This window comes from Lynx canadensis, chromosome C1 (assembly GCF_007474595.2).
Source record: "Lynx canadensis isolate LIC74 chromosome C1, mLynCan4.pri.v2, whole genome shotgun sequence".
Lineage (NCBI taxonomy): Eukaryota > Metazoa > Chordata > Mammalia > Carnivora > Felidae > Lynx > Lynx canadensis.
This window is the reverse complement of record NC_044310.1, coordinates 32,793,421-32,820,694: the sequence shown is the minus strand read 5'-3', so window position 1 is coordinate 32,820,694 and position 27,274 is coordinate 32,793,421. Positions and strand designations below refer to the sequence as shown.

At 42.5% G+C, this 27,274-nt stretch overlaps 1 protein-coding gene across 1 annotated transcript; it reads left to right on the top strand.

The window, feature by feature from the left end:
- The first annotated feature begins 115 nt into the window (after positions 1–115).
- On the top strand, positions 116–26,695 carry ZMYND12 (zinc finger MYND-type containing 12). Its single transcript, XM_030326209.1, has 8 exons — positions 116–542; positions 10,953–11,094; positions 12,211–12,382; positions 20,614–20,783; positions 22,536–22,658; positions 22,891–23,002; positions 24,571–24,716; positions 26,342–26,695. Exons 1-8 carry the CDS (start codon positions 433–435, stop codon positions 26,465–26,467), a joined length of 1,101 nt encoding a protein of 366 aa, XP_030182069.1. The 5' UTR covers positions 116–432; the 3' UTR covers positions 26,468–26,695.
- The last annotated feature ends 579 nt before the right edge of the window (positions 26,696–27,274 follow it).

The following is a 27,274-nucleotide window of genomic DNA, read 5'->3' as shown; positions in this document are numbered from 1 at the left end:
GGAGGCGTGCCGGTTTCGACCCACAGCGCGGCAGAGGTGACCCTGAGCTAGCGGGACTTGTGGGCGGGCAGGCATCTGGAAGAGTCACATTCCCCTCATGTTAGTTTCCTCCTCCGGTAACGAACTGTCCATGTTTGCCTCTAACCGGCCACCGTATAGGCCTTCCTGGACTTTGATTCCACTAGAGTCAGATTGCCCGGCCATTTAACCTTCGGGACTTAACTGGGGGGAGTTTTGTGGGTTTTTTTTTTTTAATTATTATTATTTTTTAACCCCACAAATACACTCTAGATGTCAGTGGAACTGCGCTTCTCCCCCCTGAGCTTGAATTCCTGGGAACGAGGCTGCCCGGTAGTGGTCACGTGACGCCGGCGTCCGGCTTGTCCTCTCCAGGCAACCGTCCTGGGGACCGAAGACGCCGCTGGCTGCAACATGGACATCATCTGCCCGCTGGCGGTGCCCAAGGGGCGCCGGCTCTGCTGCGAAGTGTGCGAAGCCCCGGCCGAGCGCGTGTGCACGGCCTGCACGGTCACTTATTACTGGTAGGCCCTGAAATGTGGCACGTGGGCCCCTCAACTCCCTCCCTCTCTCCCCATTACAGGTCTGGGTGCCCTGCGTAAGCCATAGCACCAGCTCTGCCAGGGAACACTCAACGCGGTTTCAAGACAGGTCCCCAAGACTTCTGTGTGTGCCTCTTCTCCCACTCATTCATTCGTCACCAGATGTTTTGTTGACCGCCTACTGTGCGCAATGCACTGTTCTAGAAGCTGAAGTTAACTAGTGGAAACTTGGTGGACTGTGTCCCTCAAAGATCTAACATACTAATGCGGAAGATAGATAAACAAAAAGAAAACAAGATAATTTCAGAGAGTCATAAATGCCATAAAGACAAAGAAAATGTGATGGGATGTAGGGCAGACAGCTTCTTGGAGGGTAGATACTGATGTGAAAATAAAGTAGGAGCAGTCCACCGTGGAAATGCTGGGCTCTGAGGGTGTAAAGGCTGTGGTGTGTTTGAGGAATAGAAACCAGGCCAGTTTGGTGCACAGCCAAGACGGTGAGAGTGTGGGGAGGGTAGTAGAAAATGAGATGAGATTTCATTCATTCAACATAACATCCCCTGATCTTTGCTTCCAATTAGACCTATGTTGGACCTGGGATAAAACTGCTAGGTGGCAGATGGCCAGAAACCTAGTCCAGCAAACTAACTTGTTTTAAAAAGTCATTATAATAGACTCAGCATGACAAGTACTGTCACTCAAGGTGCGCTGTTTCCGGGGACCTCTAAGGATGGAAGCCTAGTGGCTGGGGGCAGTATCTGGAAAGGTTTCTCTGAGTAAATAATGTTTGCGATGACTCTTGAAAGGTCAGTAGGAAATTGCTAGGTGAATGAACAATGAAGACAGAAGGGCAGGGTACTCCTGGCATCCAGGTCTACTTGGGTAAAAGCTAAAAGAACAGAGTTTATTCAGAGCCGGGTAGAGAAGGTAGTGGAGGAAGCAGTTGCTGATTTTCACATTGCAGACTGGACCCATTAGCAGATCATGGATAAATCACAACCAGCATTTTAAGGAAAATGCACTTTTTTAAGGAAGAAAGTAGAATAACATAGAAAGTATCAGAGTAACCCTACTTGAATTGTTTCTTGAAAATTTTTAGCATTTTATGTGGATATGTGTGTTTGTAATGGTAAAATGTATTTCTTACTAAAAAGAACGTTTAAAAACGATTGTGGTAGGTAGTAGTAGGAGTTTAAACCAAGAAGATACAGGTTAGGGCCAGATGGTGACATGAGATCGAGAAGTTTGGAATTTATCCTCTGGGGTGTCATGGATCGTTTTGATGGGCTCTCCCTTGTGTTAAGGAAGGATGACAGTAGCAGTGTGGAAGATAAATTGGAAGGTAGACCCTGGAGGCCGCATCACTGATTAAGAAGTTGTTGCAGTTGGGGCACCTGGGTGGCTCAGTCAGTTAAGCATCTAACTTCAGCTCAGGTCATGATCTTGCAGTCCGTGAGTTTGAGCCCCTCATTGGGCTCTTTGCTGACAGCTCAGAGCCTGGAGCCGGCTTCGGATTCTGTTTCTCTCTCTCTGTCTCTCTGCCCCTTCCCTGCTCACACTCTGTCTCTCAAAAGGAATAAATGTTAAAAAAAAAAAAAAAAGTTGTTGCAGTGATCCTAGCGGAAAGTGAATCTACCTCTCTCAGACTGAATTAGGTGTTCCTCCTCAGTGCTCTCGCAGCACTCTATATGTTCCCTAGCCTAAAATTTAGGACACAGATTGACATCAGTTGTTTAATAGTCCATATTCCTCACTAGGTCTGTATATCCCATGAGGGAAGGGACGGCATCTGTGTTTTTCTTGCAGTGTCTTCATTGCCTTTAGAATACAATTCAGGATTTGTAGCAAAAACTACAAAGCCCTGGTCATTTCTCTACCTTCATTTCCCACTACACTCACCCTCTCTTCTCCTTCATGTAGTTACCGAGGTTTTCTTCAGGTCTAGTTTGCCAAGTCCTTTCCTCCCTCAGTTTCTTTGCCTGGACTGTTTTCTCTACTAGGAACGTCCTCTTCAGCCACAAGCTCCCTCTCATCCTTCAGTTCTCAGGAATGTTATTTCTTCAAAGAGGTCTTTCTGGAAGTACTCCTCTCTGAGTTTTCTCGCTCACCTTTTTCTTCGTTTTTCCTGTACTTTTGTATTTCGTGTTTACTTGTTTAGTATCTGTGTCTCTTACTAAACCCACTGGCTGCACATACCGCACACTCAGTGATCATTTGTTGAATAAGCGAGCTTCTGAGTGGATAGTAAACCTATTAACACAGAAGGAGGTGATGGGGGGTGACAGATTGGGTAGGGGATACACAGTTTGAGGGCCTTCAGGTCCCTTGGGAGAGATGGCTAGTAAACCACTTCAAGTACAGGCCTGGCACTCAGGGGAGAGAGAAGAGCCTCTACCTGATATGAGCATCTACCTCTTTCCCTCTTGCCTTCATCCCTGCAGCCAGAAGTAATTCCTTCTTCCTCTCAACTCACTTTGTCGTCACTCTCTACTCTCAGATGACTCTTACTTCCCTTCTTCATTTTAGTTGTTGACACGTGTGCTATCTCAATTTTATTATGTTCCATTAATGCAGGATATTATGTTGAATATGTGTAGAAGGACTATCCTGCAAATGCTGTCTTTTGATCTGTGTCAAACCCATCTGTATATACCTTACAGTCTCTTGCAGAGTGTCGTGAAACAGTCGGAACTAAATATGTGATGAATGCATGAATAAGTTATTATTTCCTATGCCCTTATCCACCATTAGTTCCTTTCTCCTCTTTCACTGCCTTTAATTCTCTTTAAGGTATTCTCCTCTCCCCTCCACCTTCTTTTCTTCAGATTTCTCTATGCTTGTGTCCTGGGAATTTTAAGATTTATCCATAAAATAAGGCTGAGTTAATTGTTCTGCATCTCAGAAATGGGGGCTTTAATACTCCTCCCTCACCAGGTTTTGTGGTCGAGTGCAAAGCATGTAGCATCATGCCTGAAACCAAACTGACACTCAGTAAATATTCTTTTCCTTCATTCCAAATTTAAGGAGCGAGAAGGACAGTAAACTTGAATTTGTGAAAGTTTTTTTTTCTCTTTTTTTGCAAAAGAGTTTTTTTTCTTTTAAAATGTTTTAAAATGTTTATTTATTTTTGAGAAAGTGAGAGACAGAGGGTGAGCAGGGGAGGGGCAGAGACAGCCAGAGACACAGAACTGGAAGCAGGCTCCAGGCTCTGAGCTGTCAGCGCAAAGCCCGATGCAGGGCTTGAACTCATGAACTGTGAGATCATGACCTGAGCCGAAGCTGGATGCTCAACTGACTGAGCCACCCAAGCACCCCAAAAGATTTTTTTTCTCTAATTATTAATGTAACTCATGCTTACTATAGAGAATTTGAAAATATAAAAAATAAAGAAGAAAAATAATCTATAATCTCACAATTTAGAGATTAATAGTCTGATATCTTGGTCAATTTCTTTATACTCTTTTCCTATAAATACATCTGTTTTATACACTCTGTTAATCTTGCACATATTGTTCTATATTGGATTATGAGAATGTAGCCAGGGAACAGAACATTTGTAAGAAAAGGCAATTTTATTAAAGTACACACTGAAACATTACAGAAAGTTACAAGAGGCTTTAGTAGTGTAAGTTAGCAAATCATTGCATATAGATAAGAGTGATTTGCAGTAAGTTTTATTTAACATGTGGGGCACAAATTAAAATGTTTTCACTGATCAGGAAAAGAAAACGAATAGTGAAGTGGCATTCAATAGTAGGAGACAGTATGATCTGTGGTAAACTGCAGAATGAGTGTCCTGCCTAATGTCTTCCAAATTTACTCTAAAAAACATGGTAATGGTTGGGGGGCTGGGATGGCTTCATCGGTTAAATGTTCAACTCTTAGATTCAGTTCAGGTCATGATCTCATGGTTTGGTGAATTCAAGCCCCACATTGGGCTCTGTGCTGACAGCGTGAAGCCTGCTTGGGATTCTCTCTCTCCCTCTCTCTCTCTGCCCCTCCCCTACTCATGCTGTCTCTGTCTCTCTTAAATAAATAAACTTAAAAAAAATTAAACAAACTTATTAAAACACAAAACAAAACATGATATTGGCCAAAAAATGTCTAGCTCACAGGCTACTTGATTGTGAGCCCTGATTGAAAACATATTTTCAACTCCTTTATGCATGACTCTGTGCTGGGTATTAGGGATTAGACAGATGAATAAGAAAAAAGAACTCATGAATATATAAATAATGCTCATTTTATTTGGAAAGGCTAGATATGTCAAATGCTCTCAGTGGAACAAAAATTCAGGCAGTTAAGTAAATTAATATTTCCATTGCTCACACGATTATTCAAAAAGTCCCTATTTAATAAATATCCTATGGAACTCAACTGTTTCTATATCCTGGCTGTTAAGTGCTTTAATTGATTTGTTTACAGTAATTCTCTATAAAGTTTTTTAAGTGCTTTATGTCATTTCTATGATAGCAGTTACAGTTTAAAGAGAAAATACCTTATTGCCTTTCTGTTGTCCCAGAAGGAAAGAAAGAAGGAGAGAGAGGTTGAACAAAGCTATATGTTGTCTATGACTGTTTTTGTGCTACCACAAGAGTTGAATTTTTACAACAGAGACCATGTAGCTCTCAAAGCCTAAAATATTTGGCCCTTTACAGACAAACTTTGCTGACCCTGTGCTAGGTTATTGTTACCAGTTTTGGAATATGTATAAATGGAATCAGTTAACTTAGACATTTGAGTAAAAATATATAATCGGCTGTAGAAATGCAAAAATTCATGATTTATGTATCCAACAACAGAGTCTCAAAATGCATGAAGTAGAGAAGGGAGAAATAATTAATAGTTGGACATTTCAGTATTCCACCGTGAATAATGAACAGGAGATAAGCAAGGAGATACAAGGCTTGAACAACACTATAAGCCAACTAGACCTAACAGACATCTATATACATTCTTCTCAAGTGCATATGGAATATTCTCCAGGATAGACCATGTATTAGACCATAAAGCAAGTCTCAATAAATTTATAAGGGTTGAAATTATACAAAGTATGTTCTGTAACCACAGTGGAATGATATTAGTAATAACAGAAGGAAATTTGGGGAATTTATGAATGTATGGAAATAACACAGTCTTAACCTGTGAGTCAAAGAAGAAATCACAAGGGAAATTAGAAAATGCTTTGAGATGAAATGAGAACAAAAATACCAATACTAAAACCTACGGGATGCAGTAAAAGCAGTACTCAGAGGGAAATTTCTAGCTATAAACACATACATTATAAAAGAAGTAAGATCTCAAATCAGTGACCTGCCCTTCCACTTTAAGAAACTAGAGAAAGAAAAAGCAAACTCAACCCAAAACTAATGGAAGGAGGAAAATATTAAAGATTAGAGTAGAGAGAAGTGAAATAGAGAATAGAGAAGCAAGAGAAAGAATCAACAAAACTAAAAATTGATATTTTAAAGAGATTAACAAACTTGACAAACCTTTATTTAGATTGACCAAGAAGAGAACACCCAAATTACTAAAGTCAGAAATCAAAGTGGGGACATTGCTAGCAACTTTGCAGAAATCAAAGAGGTTATAAGAGAATACAATGTAGAAATGTATGCCAACAAATTAGAAAACCTAGATGAAATATATTCCTAATAAGACACAAACTGGCAAACTGACTCAAGAGAAAAAGAATTTCTGAGTTGATCTGTTAACTAAAAAGATTTAGCTAGCAACCAAAAACTTCCCACAAAGAAAAGCCCAGGACCAGATGACTTCACTAGTGAATTCTATCAAATACTTAAAAATTAATGCTAGTTAGTTCTTCAAGATTCTTCAAAAACTGTTCCAAAAAGTAAAAGAGGAAGAAAAAGTCCCCAACTCATTTTATGAGGCCCACGTTACCCTAATATCAAAACCAGACAAAAATATCACAAGAAAAAACTACAGATCAACATCCCTCATGAATATGGGTGCAAAAAATCCTCAACAGAATACTAGCAAACCAAATCCAGCAGCATATAAAAAAGGATTATACATCATGACCAAGTGGCATTTCTTCCAGGAATTCAAGGTTGGCTCAACATGCTAATATCAATCAGTTTAAGACATCATTTTAACAGATTCGAAGACAAAAACCACACGATAATCTGAATAGATACAGAAAAAGCATTTGATAAAATCCAACACCCTTTATAATAAAGACACAACAAATTAGGAATAGAAAGAAACTTTCATAACTTGGTAAAGGGTATCTGTGAATAAACTTATAGAGAAACAGCTAACATCATATTGAGTGATCAAAGACTGAAAGCTTCTCCCCCTCCCCCCAAAAATCAGGAATGAGACAAGAATGTTACCTTTATTACTTCTATGCAACATTGTTCTAGAACTAGTTGGGGCAGCTAGGCAAGACGATGAAATAAGAGGGATCCAACTTGGAAAAGAAGGAGTAAAAAAGACTTCTTTTTGGTGATGACATGATTTTATATAGAGAAATCCCTAAAGAACCTACAAAAAAAAAACCTATTAGGACTAATACATGAATTCAGTAAGGTTACAGGATACAAGATCAATGTGCAAAAATCAGTTGTATTTCTGTATGCTAGCAACGAGCAATCTGAAAATTAGGAAAGCCATTCCATTCACAATAGCGTCAAAAAAATTTTTTTTAATCCAAGAATGGCAAGACACAAACATTTTTGAAAGAAATGAAAGACCTACATAAATGGAGAGACATTCCATATTCATAGTTTATGAATATGTTTATGAAGTATTAAGAAGACTTATTAAGATAGTGACACTTAAAAATGATCTACAGATTTAGTGCAATCCGTGTCAAAATTCCAACTGTCACTTTTGCATAAATGGCCACACTGATCCTAAAATTTATATGAAAATGCAAAGTACCCAGAATAGCCAAAAAGTCTTTTAAAAAGAACAAAGTTAGAGGACTCATACTTTTCAGTTTCACATTTTACTATGAAGCTACGGTAGTGAAGACTGTGTGGTACTGACGTAAGGATAGACATATAGATCAATGGACTAGAATTGAGAGTCCTGAAATAAGCACATACATTTATGGCCCATTGATTTTCAACACAGGTGCCAAGACCATTCAACTGGGGAAAGAATGGTCCCTTCCAGATGGTGCTGGGATAACTGCATAGCCACATGCAAAGGAATGAATTTGGACTCCTACCTTACACCATATATGAAAAGAGCTAAATGTAAGAGCTAAAACCAAAATTTTCAGAGGGAAACTTAGTTGTAAATCTGTGTAATTTAGGATTAGGCAACCATTTAGATAGGACACCAAAAACACAAAGATCCAAAGAAAAAGTGGATTAGCTGGACTTCATCAAAACTTAAAACTTCTGTGCATCAGGGGCACCTGGGTGGCTCAATCAGTTAAGTGCCTGACTCTTGATTTCGGGTTAGGTCATGATCTCACGGTTCGTTAGTTCAAGCCCCGTGTGGGGCTCTGCACTGGCAGTGTGGAGCCTGCTTGGGAGTCTCTCTGTCCCTCTCTGTCCCTCCCTTGCTCTCTCTCTTTCTCAAAATAACTTAAAAAATAAAAATTTAAAACTTCTGTGCATCAGATAAGCAAGATAAGTCAGTCAGAGAAAGATAATACCATATGATTTCATTCATATGTGGAATTCAAGAAACAAAACAAATGAGCATAGAGGAAGGGAAGGACAAATAAAATAAGAAAAAAAGCAGAGAAGGAGGCAAACCACAAGAGACTTTCAATGATAGAGAACAAATGGAGGGTTGCTGGAGGGGAGGTGGATAGAGGGATGGGTTAAATGGGTGATGGGTATTAAAGAGGGTACTTGTGATCAGCGCTGGGTGTTGTATGTAAGTAATGAATCACTGAATTCTACTTCTGAAACCAATTTTACCCTATATATTAACTAACTTGAATTTAAATAAAAATCTCAAAAGAGAAAAAAAAAGAATTAGAAATTTATTATAAAGAAAAGGCAGATTTTTTTTTTTTACAAATAAAGTAAGTACCAAAAAACAAAACAAAACAACAACAACAACCCAAAAAACTGTGCATCAGAGAACATCATCAAGAAGGTGAAAAGACAACCCACAGAATGGGAGAAAATATTTACAAATCCGATACCTGATAAGGATCTTCTGTCTGGAATATGTAAAGGACTCTTAAAACTCAACAGCAAAAAGCTAAAGACTCAGTTAAAAAATGGTCAGAAGATTTGAATACACAATTCTCCAAAGAAGATCTACAAATGGCCAATAAGCACATGAAATGATGCTGAACGTTTTTGTTAAGGAAATGCAAAATAAAATCACAATGAGATACTACTTCACACACACTAAAATAGCTTTAATTAAAAAAAAGAGAATAGCAAGTGTTGGCAAAGATACAGAAAACCGAACCCTTCATATATTGCTGGTGGGCTATAAAAGTGTACAGCCTCTGTGGAAAACGTTTTGGCAGTCCTCAAAAAGTCAAACATAGAGTTACTATATGACCCAGCAATTCCATTCTTAGGTATGTGCTCAGAGAATTGAAAACATACGTTCAGTCTAGAATGATGGAGATGTGAGTTGTGTCTGTTTTTCTCTGCAAGTAATAATATGTTCACATGTAGTCTGCAGTTTTGTGCATATGTTGTGCAAATTCTTAAATGAGAATTGCTTGGACAAGGGTCATGCATATGTATCAATTTGCTAGACATCACCATAAAACCATCCAAATTTTTGCGTGAAAGTTCTCCTCTTCCCACACTATTAAAATATTAAAATTTCAAACTTTAAAATAAAAGAAAACATATGTTCACACAAAAACTTGTATACAAGTATTCATAGCAGCATTATTCATCATAGCCAAAAAGTAGAAGTAACTCAAATGTCCACCAACTGATGAATGGATAAACATTAAAAGTGATACAGCCACGCAGTGGAATATCATTCCGTCGTACAAAGGAATAAAATATTGATAAATGCTATGAAATGGATGAACTTTGCAAACATCATGCTAAGTGTAAGAAACCAGACCCAAAAGGTCCCATGTTATCTGTTAACATTTATATGTAATGTCCCAAAGAGTCAAACACAGAGAGAAAGTAGATTAGTGGTTTCTGGGCATCAGTGGGTGGAGAGAAAAATGAGGAGACCGGCTAGAGCAAATGGATTTTTTTTTTTTTGATTGATGAAATTGTCCTGGCATTAGATAGGGTGATGGTTTTGCAATCTTGTGATTATACTAAAAACCACGAAATTTAAAGTATACTTAAGAATGTAAAAAAAGGGGGCTCCTAGTTGGCTCAGTCGGTTAAACTTCGGCTCAGGTCATGATCTCACAGTTCGGTTCGTGAGTTCAAGCCCCACATCGGGCTCTGTGCTGACGGCTCAGAGCCTGGAGCCGGCTTCGGATTCTGTGTCTCCCTCTCTCTCTGTCCCACCCCTGCTCACACTCTTGTCTCTGTCTCCATCTCCCTCAAAAAATAAGTAAACATTTAAAAAATGTAAAAGAAATGTAAAACAAAAATAATTGGAGAAAGGGTCAGAATCAGGTAATAGGTTTGGGAATCATTCACAGAAGTAATTACTTAAGGAATGGGAATGGATTCTCTGTAGGGCTGCTGTCCTGTCCAATTAAGTGTTTAAACATACTAAATCTGTATGTAAATTTCAGAAAAGCTTTATACCAACTGTCACAGTGCTTCCCTCTGGAGAACTAAGAAAACACCTGACTCTGGAGTATAGGCTCGGAGTAACTACTTAAGCTTTCCACACCTATGCTTCCTTATCTTTGAAATAATAGCTTTGGTTTTGCTCTCAAAAAATTAAATAGTTACTAGCAAAAACACCTGCTGCACCACTGGGATTTGGGGCCGTTCCCAGGGTGTTTGTGTCAGTGTGCCCCCTGGAACAACAGACACCGCAAGCAGAGCTCTCCAGAGCTAAGTGACACAGTGGCACTCATGGTAGGAAATTGTCTCCTAGAGCCTCAACCAATGTAAATTCCTCTCCCTTCCCCGAGGAAAAGACCCTCTCACCCATCAACTTTGGTGTTCAGATATTCTGAAAATGGTCTTAGAACAATGGAGAGATAAAGTCGTCTTTGTTCCTAACCAAGCAGAAAAGCGCAACAGCCACGGCATCACCACATGACTTCGGAACGTGACCCTGTGCCCAAAGAAACAGCAGCCTCCCTCCCCAACTAGTTCTTACACCATCAAACAGCCTCATGACAAAAAAGAGATTTGTGTCAGAAATGGCATTGGGTTCCCTGCCTGACGGTATGTGTTGGGCTTACTTCTCTAGGTTTTAGGGCTGGGCCAGGAGTAGGGCCAAGAGAATCGTGGGTCAGGCCCAAGGTAAAGATCATGAAATCCGTGCTTTTATTGTCAGTGGTGTGGTTCATCAAAGAGCTGACTGGGACAGCATCCATGAGAAGATCTGTCAGCTCCTGATCCCACTGCGCACCACCATGCCCTTCTACAATTCAGAGGAAGAGCGGCAGCATGGCCTGCAGCAGCTTCGGCAGCGGCAGGTGGGTCTTGCGGGACTGTGACAGGGGTGGCTCACGGGTGCCGCGAAACTTCCCAGGAGAAAGGGCGAACCTCCTTGAGGACAGAGACTTTGTTTTGTGGCTCTATGCCCTCAGTACCATTCAGTCAGTTGTTCTCCACATATTTACTGAATACCTACTGTATTAGGTGCCAAAGGCTGCCATAACAAAATACCGTAGACTGGGTGGCTTAAACAACAGAAATTCTGGAACCTAGAAGTCCCAAGATCAAGGATGGGTATCAACAGGCTTGGTTTTCTCTGTTCACAGGCATCCCTGGTGTTTCCAAATGTCTTCTTAAAAGGACACCAGTCAAATTGGATTAGGGGCCACCCTAATGGCCTCATTTTAACTTAATCACCTCTGTAAGGCCCCGTCTTTAAACACAGTGACATTCTTGGGTACTAGGGGTTAGAGCTTGAGTTTGCGGGGGGCGGGGGGGAGAACAGAATTCAGCCTTAACACCCATATATGCCAAGTATGTTGATAACAGCATAGGTGCATAGGAGGAGGTCAAAAAAATGATGTATGAATACACTAGGGAATACATAAAGGAGATTTTATGGCATTGATAAGCATCTCAATTATTCTAAAAAAAATTAGGGCTTTATAAGCCATAAATCTCAAAACACCAGATTCATCCATTTTAGTATTGTGGCACTTTGAGAATGGCCTTGGGACAATGCAGAGTTTAAGTTATTTCTGATATTCGCTATATCTGTTATCCTAACTCCAGAAGGAAAGAGAAGATAATTTCTCTCAAAATTAACTCAAGCAGAAAGCCAGAATTTTTTAGAATGTCCTAAGACATGACAGTTTTGCTAAACCACAATTTTATTACAAATATAAGAATAATATTTATTGAATAGTTCTATTAAGCACTCATTTATGCTGATCAATGAACTACGGTGAAAAGACACTTGTTCCTGGCCCTTGAGGAACTCACAATCCGGGTTTTTTTCTATCACCTATTTTGGATTTCATGGCCACCCTAATACAAGCAGGTTAGCTAGGTGCCCTCGACCAGTTCATTAGGTGTTGGCCTTGCTCCAGGTGTACCTATGCCCGCCATTGATGGTCTAGTTTTTTCTTCCGCAGAAGCACTTGATTGAATTCTGCTACACCGTAGCCCAGAAATACCTCTTTGAAGGAAAACACGAAGCCGCTGTCCCGGCAGCTTTGCATTCGCTTCGCTTCCGCATGAACCTACACGGCCTGAGTTCCGTAGAGCTTGTGCCTGCTTACCTGCTGCTGGCCGAGGCGAGCCTGGGTAAGGGAAATGACTTGAGATCCCCGGGGGCCCCTTAAAGAGCACTATACCGGGTCGTTTCAGTGGCCAAAGAGTGCAACCTTGGAAGTGGCACCAAGACACTTTTCGTAAAAGAGCAGTGTTGCTGTAAAGTTTGGCATAAGGTGGGGAAGCAGATGTCATCAACTTTGGGCTACTACTGATGGAAATCCACTAAATAGCTGGTCTAAGCAGAAAGAGGACATTTACGAGGACCCTGGGGTGTCCCAGGGGAATTGAGTCTTCATGAGGCACTAGAATCAGAGTGTTGTAACCAACTGAGGCTGGTGCTCTGCTTCTCTCTTGGGCCTTGTCTCTTGTCTCTGCTTCTGTCTTCGCATCTGCTTTATTTTCCATCTCTGCAGATTTTTCTGCCCGATGCCTACCACAGAAGACAGCTACCCCAAGATATCAGATGTAGCTGAATTTACAGGGAATCTACATGTCCTCCAGGTTCAAGGAGGGTAATAGAAACTAATTAGCATCTGATTTCCAGTGTTCAATTCCTAGAAGAGACGGTTGTGTTGACTCAGCTTGAGTGTGGTGTTTACCTTTACCTACCTTTGTGTCAGGGTCACATGGTAATAGGAGTATAGGAACCTGCTCCCGTGGATAGGAGAGGGGGTTCTGAGAGTGGGAAGCACAGCCTTGGCGGAGCTCCATCCCACACGGTGGTTGCTACAAGAAGACAATTAGCATTTTGGAGGGGAATTAACCTTTTTGAGCCTCTGCAATGTTTTAATTACTGTCCAACCATTTTATACATCTTAATAGCCACTATTTTTTGAAACAAACTTTTAGAGGCGCTGGGTGGCTCAGTTGGTTAAGTGTCCAACTTTGGCTCTGATCATGATCTCACAGCTGGTGAGTTTGAGCCCCACCTTGGGCTCTGTGCTGACAGTTCAGAGCCTGGAGCCTGTTTCAGATTCTGTGTCTTCTTCTCTCTCTGCCCCTCCCACCCTGCCTCCCTCTTTCTCTCTTTCTCAAAAATTAATAAACATTAAAAAAAATTGTAAAAGCAAACTTTTCAAACGAAAGGCTATTGGAAATACAGTACCTTGAACTTTTTTTTCCCTGAGCTACGTTGAGAGTAAGTTGCTTGCCTGATGCATCTCCTGCAAAGACGTTCTTCATAACACAGTACCACCACCATCTACAATCATCTACTAAGCAGATCCCATTCAAGTTTCTCCAACTGTCCCAATAACATCTTTATAGCAGAAGGATACAGTTAAAAATCATCCTTTTCGTTTTGTTGCTATATATTTTTAGTCTCCCTCATTCTGGAATAGTTTCTCAATCTTTCTTTGGCTTTTATGACTCTGACACTTTTAAGATTAAAGGCCAAGTATTCTATAAAATGTCTCTTGATTTGGGTCTCTCTGATGTTTCTTCACAACTGGACTCAGGTGATGTATCTTTGGCAGGAATATCACAGAAGCGGGGCTCAACCTCATCCTGAAAGTTGGCATATGTTTTCAATTTGTTTCATTACTGATGATACCCATTTAAGTTACTTTACTGGTGGCGTCTGACAGGCTTCTTTGTATACTCTTCCCTCTCTTTGCAATTAGTAAGTATTTTATGGGGAGGTATTCTGAAACTATAGAAATATCCCATTCCATCAAACTTTTAATATATTCATTTATTTATTTATATCAGAATGAATTCTTGGTTCCCCGTTCTATTCAATGGGTTAATAATCTGTTACTATCATTAATTTGGTGGTTAGATTATTCTAAGTGGCTGGCCATTCATTTTTTTAAAATATATGAAATTTATTGTCAAATTGGTTTCCATACAACACCCAGTGCTCACCCCAAAAGATGCCCTCTTCAATACCCGTTACCCACCCCCCCACCCCCCATCAGTTTGTTCTCAGTTTTTTTTTTTTTAATTTTTTTAACGTTTATTTATTTTTGAGACAGAGAGAGAGAGAGCATGAACAGGGGAGGGTCAGAGAAAGAGGGAGACACAGAATCTGAAACAGGCTCCAGGCTCTGAGCTGTCAGCACAGAGCCCGACGCGCAGCTCGAACCCACGGACCGCGAGATCATGACCTGAGCCGAAGTCGGACGCTTAACCGACTGAGCCACCCAGGCGCCCCTGTTCTCAGTTTTTAAGAGTCTCTTATGCTTTGTGGCTGCCCATTCAAACTGGCTTCTGTGTCTCCTTGACAATCCCCAATGTTCTTTATCACATTCCTGCTTTCTCAACATACCTCCAAGGAGCCTTGATTTTTTTTTTTTTTTTTTTTTTTTTTAGTGGAAAATGGGATTCAGAAGCCAAGAGTTGTGCACTAGACATATGCATTGCTGTTGGGGTAGGGCTACTCCTAGGCCTTCTCAATGGACAGAGTTAGGGAATATGTATGAATATAATAATGTATGCACATTTTACATCTAAATTCATTCTCTCTCTCTCTAGAAAGATAGTTAGATGAATAGATAGATAGATAGATAGATAGAGATAGAGATATGAGTATGGGTCCATGCCAGTACCTGGTACCTCTACCAACACCTGTTGGACTGAATTTAGAGGTACTGGCATGAACCCATGCCCAATCTAATTTCCTCTCATTCCATATCTGTAGTTCTCTTCTCTGACAGTGAGAATGCTGGCTTCCTTTTTCATTAATACATTTCATCAGTTCCCCTGTATGAACTAATCTCCCATCTCCATCCCTACTCTTTCCCTTTGCAGATGTCCTTCTCTCCTTCCATGGGCTCTGACTCCTCAATCAGGGCTTCTGCTTCTGCATCGATCCCCTCCTCACCAGTTTGGACTCTTACTCCCCTCTACCAGGCCATGTAACTGCGAGAATGCCCCTCCTCACTCGCTCAGGTCTGGCTCCCCATTCCAACTGTCCCTCCACCAAAACTATTGGGAAGAGCACTGGACAAAGAGATACAGCTCAGGCTCTGTGTATTTCTGACACTGACTAGCTGTGGGATTTGGGAAAAATCTCCCTAGCCTAAGTTTCATCATCTCTCTTCTGGACTATTGCTCACTAGCTGAGATCTGGCCTCCCTCCAGTCTGGCCTCCACACAAAATGTGATCAGACCATTCCACTAGGTGAGGACCAGATTCTCCAAGCAGCCTATGAGCTGCAGCGTGATCGAGCCTTTATGAATTCTGTCACCTCATCTCACATCTTCTCTCTCCCTTTTAGTTACATTGGCCTTCTCCTTGTTTGGGAAGGCTCCTCTTTAGCCACTCTCCCCATCTCTTCTCCCCTCCCCTCCACCTAACTAACTCCTATTCATCCTTTAGGTCTAAACTCAAGAGTTACCACCCCCTTGGGGCACGTGGGTGGCTCAGTCAGTTAATTATCCAACTCTTGATTTCAGCTCAGGTCATGATCGCAGGGTCATGGAATCGAATCCTGCATCAGAGTCTGCACTGAGCATGGAACCTGCTTGGGGTTTTCTGTCCAGCTCTGCCCCTCTCTTCTGCTTGGTCTCTCTCTCTCTCTCTCAAAATAAAAAATTTGGGGGTGCCTGGGTGGCTCAGTCGGTTGAGCGTCCGACTTTGGCTCAGGTCATGATCTCACAGCTCGTGAGTTCGAGCCCCACGCCGGGCTCTGTGCTGAGAGCTCAGAGCCTGGAGCCTGCTTCAGATTCTGTGTCTCCCTCTCTCTCTGCCCCTAACCCACTTGCATTCTGTCTCTGTGTCTCTCAAAAATAAACGCTAAAAACAATTTTTTTTAATAAAAATAAAAAATAAAAAAATATAAAAAAAGAATTTAAAGAGTTAATTCTTTAAGCCCCCAGACTGGACCAGGTTTCTTTTTATATGTCCCCTTAAAAACCTCTTCCTCTTCTGGGTGTACATATCCATTGATGAGATTACTTAATTACAGTTTCTCTTTCTCTCTGGACTATAAGCTGAGGGAGAACCGGAACTGTCCCTATTCTCACTCATCAGAGTGTCTTCACGCACAGAACAGCACTTAACACAGAGGAGGTGCTCAAACCCCACCCCCACCCCCCCCACAAACCTGGCGCCGAGTGGGCCCTGAGAAAGCATTTGGCAAATCTAAGTGCCCTTCACAGGATTGTTTTGAGGATTAAATGAATTTGTGTGTAATGAACGTGAGCGTGCTTTGCAAGCTGGAAGGTTCTGTCTAAATAGAAGTTCTCATTAATACCTCCCCCGGTCATTGACTGAAAACTTTCTCAACCTTTTTGTCAGTCTAAACAAATCACATTCTTTTTTTTTTTTTTTTTTTTTTTTAAATAGCAGGGGAGGGGCAGAGAGAGAGGGAAACACAGAATCCAAAGCAGGCTCCAGGCTCCGAGCTTTCAGCACAGAACCTGACATGGGGCTCGAACTCACGAACTCATGAACCGTGAGATCATGACCTGAGCCAAAGTCGGACGCTTAACCAACTGAGCCACCCAGGCGCCCCTAAATAAATCACATTCCTTGAGCACATGTCTCTTTCTCATCTTAGAGGTTCCTTCAGACTGGAGTGGAAAAATAAGAGGTATTTTAGCCTATTCTTTTCCTTTCCGTCGAACTTTGGAGTTTTAATAAACTAGAGATGATATTTTCAGTCACACTTCGAAGAGCCACCTCACTCACCCTCCCCCACTGTTGTCAGCACATTGGAAGCAGGAGAACCTGGGTTCGAATTCCAACTCTTGCTTTAGTCCCTTATACAACAGCTGGCTTCTCTTCAATCATCAGGTGTCTGCGTAAATATGACCTTCTCAGAGAGGTGTTCCCTAAACATCCAATCAGGGTAGGTTTCTTCCCTCTTTGTTTTTGATCACCGTGTTCTGTTCATTTCCCTCACAGCACTTCATTTTTGTTTCTTTACTGTGTGTCTACTTCCCTTGGTTATAAGCTCCTTGAGGTCAGAGATCACGTGTGTTTTATTCACTCACTAGCATGCGCTGAGCAGCTAGCAGAGCGGTGCAGAGTCTAAATTAGACGAATGTACGGTTGAATGAATGGATGAAGTTTCCTCCTCTGATACGTATTTCACAGGGTTGTTGGCAGACTTCGATCACAGATGCAAATGGCCTAGCGTGACGTACACACAGCAAATAGCAGGCCCTCAGTAAATACGAATTCCCTTTCCTCCCCCTGGATGCCTCCCAGCCTCCCAGATGATTATCTGTGACTGCTTTATTCTGTGCTCTTTTGCTTTTGTCACCAAGCCTTACAAAATCTTCCTCCATAATGTCAGTTCGGCCGCCAGCCCGGCGTAAGCCTATTGTCTCACCCTGCAGATGAGTGTCATTACTCCTTAACTGGCTATCCCTTCTTTTTCTATTCCATACGTTTTAGGACATGACCTTTTAGGATAGTCTCACTTCCTTTGGCAACTTTGTGTATCTAGTATCTCCACTCCATCCCTACGCCTGTCCAGGCGAACACTGTGCCTAGGAGAACATGCCTGAACTTACCGACCCAGCAGCCGCAGTCTCAGTTCTGACCTGCTTGGAGCAGTGCACTCCTCCTGCCTCACTATCCCTGCTCTCTGGATTTGGGGGCTCAAATATTTTTCTCCCAAGGATGCCTTTTCCTTTGGGATGCTTGTTATTTGCTGGTACAGCTTGGCCTTGGGCCCTTCCTTCCTTGGCATGGCCTTCTTGAATGAAAACCGGACAATGAGAATGAGAAATGTCCAATATACGTCAATGCCCTCTACCAATTTCCCCCGTCTAAATAATCTTTGCTAAGAGTCATTTGCTTCTTTAAATTTGAGAGGACCGCAGTCTCAAGCTCTTATTTTACAGAGCAAATCCGCGTGGAAGATGTGACTTGCCATGTCCGCATGAGCCAGGATCATGGCCTCAGCCTCTTGCTTCTCATTGAGGATTTTCCTGTTTTAGTTTGAACTTCAGTCAAGATAAGTTCCTTGTTTCCTCCCTTAGCTTGCTGTTTCTTCAGCTCGCCTCCTTTAGTTCGGTGACCTGTGATTACAACTAGAATAAAAAATGCCTACATATGAACTGGGCCTGGGAGAAAGCACAAGCAGAACTGAAGATTGTCTTGTGAGGGGTGTGTGGCCTCATCTCCTGACCATTTCTGCTGCAGCACCCATTACATGAAATACTTTGCACCCAGAGCATGCTTCCTGCTCTGCAGAAGGCTGTCACAGAAGTTTTCTGTTTAGTTTTCTGACAGCCTCCCTAGAAGGCAAGCAGGTAGGCAGGAAACTGTTATGTATCTTTACAACCAAACGAAAAGGTTTTTTTATTTAAAAAAAATTTTTAATGTTTATTTTTGAGACAGAGAGATACAGAGTATGAGCGGGGGAGGGGCAGAGAGCGAGGGAGACACAGAATCTGAAGCAGGATCCAGGCTCTGAGCTGTCAGCACAGAGCCAGACGTGGGGCCAAAACCCACGAGCTGTGAGATCATGACCTGAGCCGAAGTCAGACACTCAACTGACTGAGCCACCGAGGCGCCCCACAACCAAAGAAAAAGTTTTAAGCATCAGCAATATCTGAACATTAGAAATAAAGGTGCCTTTTACCTAGTAACTATGTGTTGTCCATTCTGGCTCCTAAATGCCTCTTGTGTATCTGTTCTATGTTTACTCACTGCCTTAGTTCAGGCTCTGGCCTGAACTATTTCCAAAGTCTTCCAGAGTCTTCAAGTTTTCTTCCTCCCCTCTGGTCCCTCCTCCATATTGGCTCCTGGGTATCCTTCTATATCTAAATCCAATTCTCTCTCCCTTTCTGAAAATCCTCTACCTTTTATCCACGTGCTTCCAGCTCCTTGGCGCAACTTACTAAGCCCTCTATGACCTGTCCTATGACTGCCTCTTTAGCCTCATTTCCTGCCACTCGATCACTCACACATTTGTGCTCCAGCGTCACAGACCCATATATGGTTCTCCAAACACAGCCCGCTATTTCGTATCTTATGGTTCTGCATATGTTACCCTCCACCCTGGATGCCCGCCCTCCCTTATCTGTCAGGAAAACTTCTTTTCATCCTCCAAACTCAGCTCAGATTTTCCTGTCTTAGTTCGGCTGCTGTAACAAATACCACAGACTGGGTGGCTTAAACAGTTATTTCTCACCGTTCTGGAGGCTGAAAGTCCAAGATCAAGTTGTCAGCAGATATGGTATCTGGTGAGGGCGCACTTTTGGACTTGTAGACAGCCACCTTCTCACTGCATCCTCATAGGGCAGAGAGAGGGATCATCTCTCTTGTACCTTTTCTTTTACAGGCACCAATCCCATTCTTGAGGGCTCCACTCTCATGACCCAATTACCTCCCAAAGGCCCACCTCCAAATACCATCACTTTGGGGATTAGGGCTTCAACTATGGATTTTGGGGTACTACAGCATTCAATCCAGAGCACTGACCATGCTTCTCCCCATTCCAATGCCCCCTCTCCAACCCATCCATAGAATTAAACACCTCCTCATCTCTGCCACTTCCAAACCTTATGATGTTACTATTGTTGCACTTACACTATTTTACAAATGTGTTTGTTTTCATGCCACACACACATGCATTTCCTGAACCCAGCTGTAAATTTTTGAAGGGCAGTGGCTTTGATTCATCTTTGAATCCTCATCAATCAACACAAGGCCTGGTACATAAAAGATATTAAATATACATAGGCATAACTTTTTAATTGAGATGCAATTCACATGCATAAAATCCACTCCTTTAAAGTACAATTCAGCGGTTTGAGTGTATTCACAAGATTATGCAACCATCACCACGTCTAATTACAGAACATTTTAGTCACCCCAAAATGGAACCCCATACCAATATGGAATATTGGTAGTCACCCTCCGTTCTCCATCCCACAGTCCCTGGCCACCATTTTCTGTCTCTATGGATTTGCCTGTTCTGGACATTTCATATCAGTGGAATCCCGCATTATGTGGCCTTTTATATCTGTCTGCCTTGACTTAGTGCAATGTTTTCAAGGTTTATCCATGCTATAGCCTGGATCAGTACTTCATTCCTTTCTGTGACTGAAGTAATATTCCACCCATGGATATGGATAGGCCACGTTTTGTATATCTACTCATCAGCTGATGAGCATTTAAGTTGTTTCTATTTTTTGGCTATTATGGCTCGGCTGCTATGAATGTTCATGTACAAGTTTTGCGCGTCAATAAATGTTTGAGTCAATGAATAAATGAGTGAATGGGTGCTGACTCATATTTCATCATGTGTTCTCTGGCCAGGATATAAATTCTAACCTTCTTTACTTCTTTTGGGCAGGTCTGGGCCAGACTGTCCAAGCTGAGGAATACCTATCCCAAGCCCAGTGGACAGTCCTCAAATCAATGGAATGCTCTTATGCCATCCAGTCTTTACTGCATCGGAACCTGGGACTTCTCCACATAGCTAAGGAGAACTACGAGGAAGCCCGTTATCATCTGGCCAATGATGTAAACAAGCTAAATTATGACACATGAATGTTTCTGAGAACAGCTATGCTGAGCTTTGTTTGTTCTTTTTTAACTGAGCCCTTCTCTAAAACTTTCCGTTTACAACTGACCGGTGAGGTATCAGCGAGGACGTGGTTCTAACAACCTGAGTTCAAGCCTCTCCACCTCCTGACTGTGCATCCTTAGGCCAGGTCACGCCACTTCTGCAAACCCGACTGCTCTGAGGATAAGAAAGGGAGGCAGAACAGCACAGTGGTTAAGAGAAGGGCTTTACTTTTACTCTTGGCCATAATCTTGGACCAATTATTTCAACTCTTTCATCAAGTATAAGACAGAAATCATCAAATAGCCTGTGCCTCACTGGGTCATTGGAGAGATTAATAATAGGACAATATCTATGCAGCATTTTGGCTGTTATTTTTACATATAACATCAATGTTTCTACTTCAGAGCTGTTGGCATATGAAAGTTCTTATAAACTATACTTTATAAACTATGAAACTATGTACAAATGTTAGATAAGATGATGATGAGGGTGAGGACTGAGCTGTTCTTTCAGAATTTATGCTGTTTCTGTTAGGATTTCAGCTGTGGACAATATTACCAGACAGAAAAGTTCCTGAGCCTGAAATCTGGATGAGGTTAGGGTCAGGATGCAATCTCCACGCAAGTTGGTTGTCTCTTCAGCCTCTCCACCGGGCAGCCCTCCCTCTGATTGCCTGCCACTGCACAATGTCGATAAATCCACTGGAAACTTGTGCTGGCTAGCAGCACAATACAGTTAAGATACAGATCAAACTCAGATTCTTCTGCCTACCTTTCAAAAAAAAAAATCAACCATAGCTTCATTGATAACATATCATAGACCTCACCCACTTTCGGTATACAGCTCAATGATTTTTAGTAAACTCACAGAGTTGTACAGCCATCAGTCCAGTCCAGTCTTAGAACATTCCCATCACCCCAGAGATCCCTCATATCCATTTGCAGTTTATTTCTCACTCTGACCCCCAGCCCCAGGCAACCACTTTCTGTCTCCCTAGATTTGCCTTTTCTGGACATTTACTAAAAGCAGAATGATATGTTGTCTTTTCATCTGACTTCTGTCACTTAGCAGAATTACTTAGAGGTTCATCCATGTTGTTGTATCAATACCTCATTCCTTTTATTGCTGAGTAGTGTTCATCTTCTGGATATACACAATTTTTGTCCAGCCATTTATCACTTGATGAACATTGGGGTTGTCTCCACTGTTATGAGTATCGCTGCTGTGAATGTTTGTGTACAAGTCTTAGTGTGGACACAAGTTTTCATTTCCCTTGGGTGTGCGTCCACGAACGAAATTGCTGGGTCATGTAGTAACTCACTGTTGAATGTTTGGAGAGCTACCGAACCGTCTTTCACAGAGGCTGCATCATGTTCTATTCCCACCAGCCGTGGACGAGGGTTCTGTTTTCTCCATGTCCTTGCCAACGCTGATTTTCCGCCTTTTTGATGAGAGCCATTCTAGTGTGCGTGAAGTGGTATCTCACGGCAATTTTATTTTGCATTTCTGTAATGACTAATAATGTTGAGCACCACTTCCTGTGTTATTAGCCTCTGGCATATCTTTTTGGAGACACGTCTATGCAGATCCTTTGCCCGCTTTTTAATTTTGTTTGTATCGTTACGAATTCTAGGTGTACAAGTTTTTAAAATCAGATACATGATTTACAAAGGGAACTGAAGCACCCCTTCTTCCTTCTGCTGTAGATTTATTTTGCCAGTTGTGCATTTGGAACAGAGGATATCAGGACATCAGGAGGCTACTTCCACCTGGCTAATATCTTCTATGGCCTTAAAAAGTTGGACGTGGCAGACACATTGTACACAAAGGTGAGGTGGGGAATATGGGAGTTGAGCCTTGATGCTTTGGCCTTCTAAGTTACAACTGGCGTCAGACTATTCATGAGAAATTTGAGGCACAGAAAGATGAGATGATTTGCCCAAGATCACATGGCCTGATACACGATATATCCCACTTTTCTTTCTTCCTGTTTCTCCACCAGCAAAATACACGAGGCTCAGGTCTGGCCTCCTTCTCTGATTGTGTCTGCTTTCCCAATAGGTCTCTGAGATCTGGAGTAAATACTTGAACAATCGCTACCAAGTGCTCTCAGAGGCTCGCATCCAACAGATAGACTTACTGGGCAAACGATTTGAGACTGACACCGGCTTGGGTAAGTGGCAGCTCTCCCTGGGAAACAGAGCAGTGGCTTCACCCCACCTAATCCACAGGCCTTCTCCCCAAGAGGGAGAGCCACTGTCCCTGTCACGAGCACACCAGTGCCATCTCCTGTAGTTTGCTGAAGCGGACACTGAGATAGGAAAACCAAAGGGATTTCACCAGTGTTGGGAAGAATTCAGAGCCCTGGTACTATACACAGCCTTTCCGGGGGCTCATAAGGTATGGATGTGAAGAGAAAAAGACTTACAAGAGCCCCCTGTGATTTCTGCAGAGCCTCCATTTCTCCAGGGCACATAAGGCAAGGTAAACTCTCTCATACTGCGCATTTGTTCTGGGGCCTTCACCTCTTCCTTTACTGGGCAGTGAGCTTCTCAGCGGCAGGGCCGGGTCTCATTATTTCTCTGTCCCCAGGCTCAACAGAGGGTGAGTACTGAGTGGCACTGTACAGCATCATTCCCTCTGAGGTAATAAAAAGGGACAGAGGATCTAGTTCCTGCTCAAAAGAGACATGCAGTGTAGTTGATGACACAGGACCTATATGAAATAAAAGGAAATGCCTACAAGTACAAATTATATCACAAGATGAGTCCTAGAATGAAGAGGTGAGGATAGTTGGATGGTGTTAAATAGGGAAGACTTCTTGGAGGAGAGGTTTTGAACTAAGATTTAAAAAATTAGGACAGGGCTAATCTGGGGGGCTCAGTTGGTTAAGTGACTCCGGTTTGGGTCATGATCTCATGGTTCTTGACTTCAAGCCCTGCGTCAGGCTCTGTGCTGACAGCTCAGAGCCTGGAGCCTGCTTCAGATTCTGTGTCTCCCTCTCTCTGCCTCTCCCCTGCTCATGCTCTCTCTGTCCCTCCTTCTCAAAAATAAATAAACATTAAAAACAATTTAAATTAATAACTTTATTCAGTTTTCTCTCATTATAAAAGTGGTTTATGTGAAAGCAGAAAACTTAGAAATCCAAAGGCAGCCAACCTCAGGGTTATGGTGTGTGCCCTTTCTGTCTTCTTCTCTTACGTACTTCTTAGTATGTAAAAAGTGTTTAGAAGTATGTGGCCCCAAATAACTCATAATAAGTGAATAAATAGTCGCTAGAGTAGGGCCTAACACCACTGGAAGGAAGTGTAAACAAACTTACACGGGGAAGCAGCAAGGCTGAGGCGCCAGCACCCTTGGATTTGGGAGAAGATTAAGCTGCTTGCTGGCTGCTGGAAGTCCCCGCTCCCTCCCTGGCTCTCAGGCGGAAGCTAAGTGGGACCAAGGAATCCCGCTGGGATAGCCTCTGCATTTGGAGCCTAAGAAATCGAGAGTTTAGGACTCTGAAAGACAGAAATCGCAGTTACCTTGAGACCCACTGGGGTGAGCAGGTTTTACGGAGCTGCCTGAAACTGCCCGGCTTCTTGCTCGCGTGTGGCCGCAGTCCTCTGGGTGAAGAACCTGCTGTGCCTTGTGCCCAAGGCCAGCACCCTGTCAGCTCTGTGCTCACCCATGAGGGGAGACCCAGCGGCTCCCCGCAGCCTGTTTCTTCTTTCCAGCTTCCTCCCTTTCCCCTTGCAGATGAAGCCCAGGAAGCAGAAGCCATTCAGATCCTGACTTCAGTCTGGAACATTCGAGAATCTACATCCGACACAGCCCCCCAAAAAACTATCTTTGTTCTGAATACCCTGGTCATGCTTTACTACCTGATGATGAATTCTTCAAAGGCAAGTTTCCCCAGAAAAGCGCCATGTCTAATGGAGGTAGAAGTTCCTCTAGTTGAATTCAGCTGTGTTTTGCCCAGTTGCACTGGTTTCTGCCCTCTGAGTAAGGCCGCACTTCAGAAGAGTTCAGATGTTCATGATGTTTCTCATTTGTTGAGTCCAGCCTGCATAATGGAAACTGCATTGTCTTCTTCCAGAGGGATATGCCCGTTACTAGCCTAAGTACTTCTCACGAACTAATGCAGTTAATTGTCAGGCCAACTTTATGTAGGTATTTTATTATTCCCACTTTACAGGTAAGGAAACTGAGGCGCAGAGAGGGTCCATTATTTGCCCAACTTCTTTTGGAGGAGGGGAGGTCACAATAAACAAGGCAACATTTAATGGGGAATAAAATTTCAGATCGCAAATAGCTCTGTAAAGAAAACGAATGCAGGCAAGGAGAGAGGGAGGGCTGGTTGGAGGAGGCCTTTGTGTGTGGGTGTCACGGAAAATTTAGGATTCCCTTCCCCCCTCTCCCTTCCTACCTTTCTTCAGCAAACTTTACTAAGTGCCTTCTGTATGCCAGGACCTAGAGGTGCTCGCAGTCAGTAGGTTATAATTCAGTGTGATCGTGAAGACCGGGGCTCTGTGGGAATGCGAGGGAGGGACACCAACCCTATCTGGGTTGTAGTAAGAGTGCTTAGGGAACAGGAAAACATTTCCATTGAATTTCCAAGCTTACACTGTAAAAACCTCTTTTCTACAGTTCCAGGTCCAATTTTCTACTGTGTACTCAAGGAAGTCCTTACCCTAAGGCATGTGAAGGGTATTAGATCTATAAGAGGTCCTTAGAGAATAGGGACACATATATCTACTCCAGATTGCCACCTCACTTCCTTTAGGTCTTTCCTCAACTGTCTTCAGCGAAGCTTTCTCTGGCCCCCCTGCTGAAAGCTGCAAAACCCTGCTACTGCCACTGGTGCTTCCAGCCCCCCTTTCCTACCTTATCGTTTTCCTTAACATGTATCACTATTGAGGATACTGTGGTGTTTTACTTGTTCCTCTTGTTTATTGCCTCTCTCCCTCACTGTACTGTAAGCTCCAGGAGGGCAGGAATTTCCACCTGTGGTCATAGTACCTGGAACGTAATAGCCATTCAATAAATATTTATTGGAAGTGAGGGAGGAAGGGAGGAAGGGGGAGGAGGGGAGAAGAGCCAGCCCAGAATCTGTCCCAGGATGTCCTGTGAGGCCTCTGTCCAAGTCAAAACTCTAGACCATGGCCCCTAGGATGGGAAGCCGCTTGTGGAACCTGTCACCCCTGGCCTCCCGGTGCTGGTTCGGAGGGTCCTGATTCAGATCCTGTGGAGATCTCACTTTGTTAAGAAGGCGTACTTTGTACTTAGTTTGTCAAGCCAGGTGGGTTTCTCTGGTCCCCCATGCCCCACTCAGCACATGTGTGGCTAGTTGTAAGGACCTAGTGGGTATTCGCAAGTCTCCAGCAAGTGGAAACTCCAAAAGTGGAAATTTTTCACACCGGTGGCGTGAGAAGCTGATGGGTCCTTTCCCATGTTGAGCACAGATGGGGCTTCCCAGTGTAAAGCTTTCCTATGACGACTTCCTTTTGTAACTGTAATTCCATTCCAGGCACAAGAATATGCTGAGAGAGCCTTCGGTCTAGCCAAAGAACACCATCTCAGTGTCCATGAACAAAGTACCATTCAAGAGTTACTAAGTCTTATCTCAGCTGAAGAAACTCATCCTGTTACTTAGTGACCCATGAACTCTGCATCAGGAGCTATTCAAGGGGCTATTGAACGTCTAATGCATTCCAGCTTGCACAACTGCTTTGAGGTACTATGATTTGCTGAAGTTCACACTCTTTCCCCCTGGCACTGCACACATGTGCAAACATAGCCATGTTTTTATTCTTAACACAGCATATGCGAGGGACTATAGAGCTTTAGACATAAAAATAAGTAAAAGTGATCTTAACTATGACCTTTGCACTTGACTTGCCGTGACTTTGTATGACTTTGAGTAATGTGCTGTCAGCTCATTAATATGGTACTTATAAGTAAAGCACAAATAGTTTATTATTTACCAGAAGTCTCCCAGGGACACATGTTTCATAGATCTTTGCCAAAGAAGGGTGTAGGGGATAGAGTTATATTGGAGCAAAGTTTTCCTGTTCTACTGGAATTAAGTTAGCATTAATCTGAGGTAGATTGTGACTTAAATGTCCATTATACTTCTTAGAGCAATCACTGAGAAAATTACTCTGAAAGGTAGTTATAGATCGACAAAGAAATTAAAATGGTACACTGGAAAATATCCACTTCATGCAAAAGAAGGCAGAAAAGGAGGAATAGCAGAACAAAAAGACACGAGACATGTCAAATACAAGTAGCAAAATGCGACATCCATCATAGGTCTTTGCAGAGCACCCAGTCTGGCTTGGCTGAGATACCATTCCAGGCTGGGGTCTTTCTTTTCCTCGACAATGATTGAAACAGACATGAGCCATCTATGCTGATGTGAAGGACAGAGTGCAGGCCTCTGTGGCAGACATACCCGGGT

Bases quoted from the DNA above. Each gene is read 5' to 3' on its own strand.
- ZMYND12 (XM_030326209.1), top strand. From the start codon at position 433: ATGGACATCATCTGCCCGCTGGCGGTGCCCAAGGGGCGCCGGCTCTGC. The intron at 543-10,952 runs GTAGGCCCTGAA...TTTTATTGTCAG, and splicing joins TGCACGGTCACTTATTACTG to TGGTGTGGTTCATCAAAGAG. The intron at 23,003-24,570 runs GTAAGTGGCAGC...TTCCCCTTGCAG, and splicing joins TGAGACTGACACCGGCTTGG to ATGAAGCCCAGGAAGCAGAA.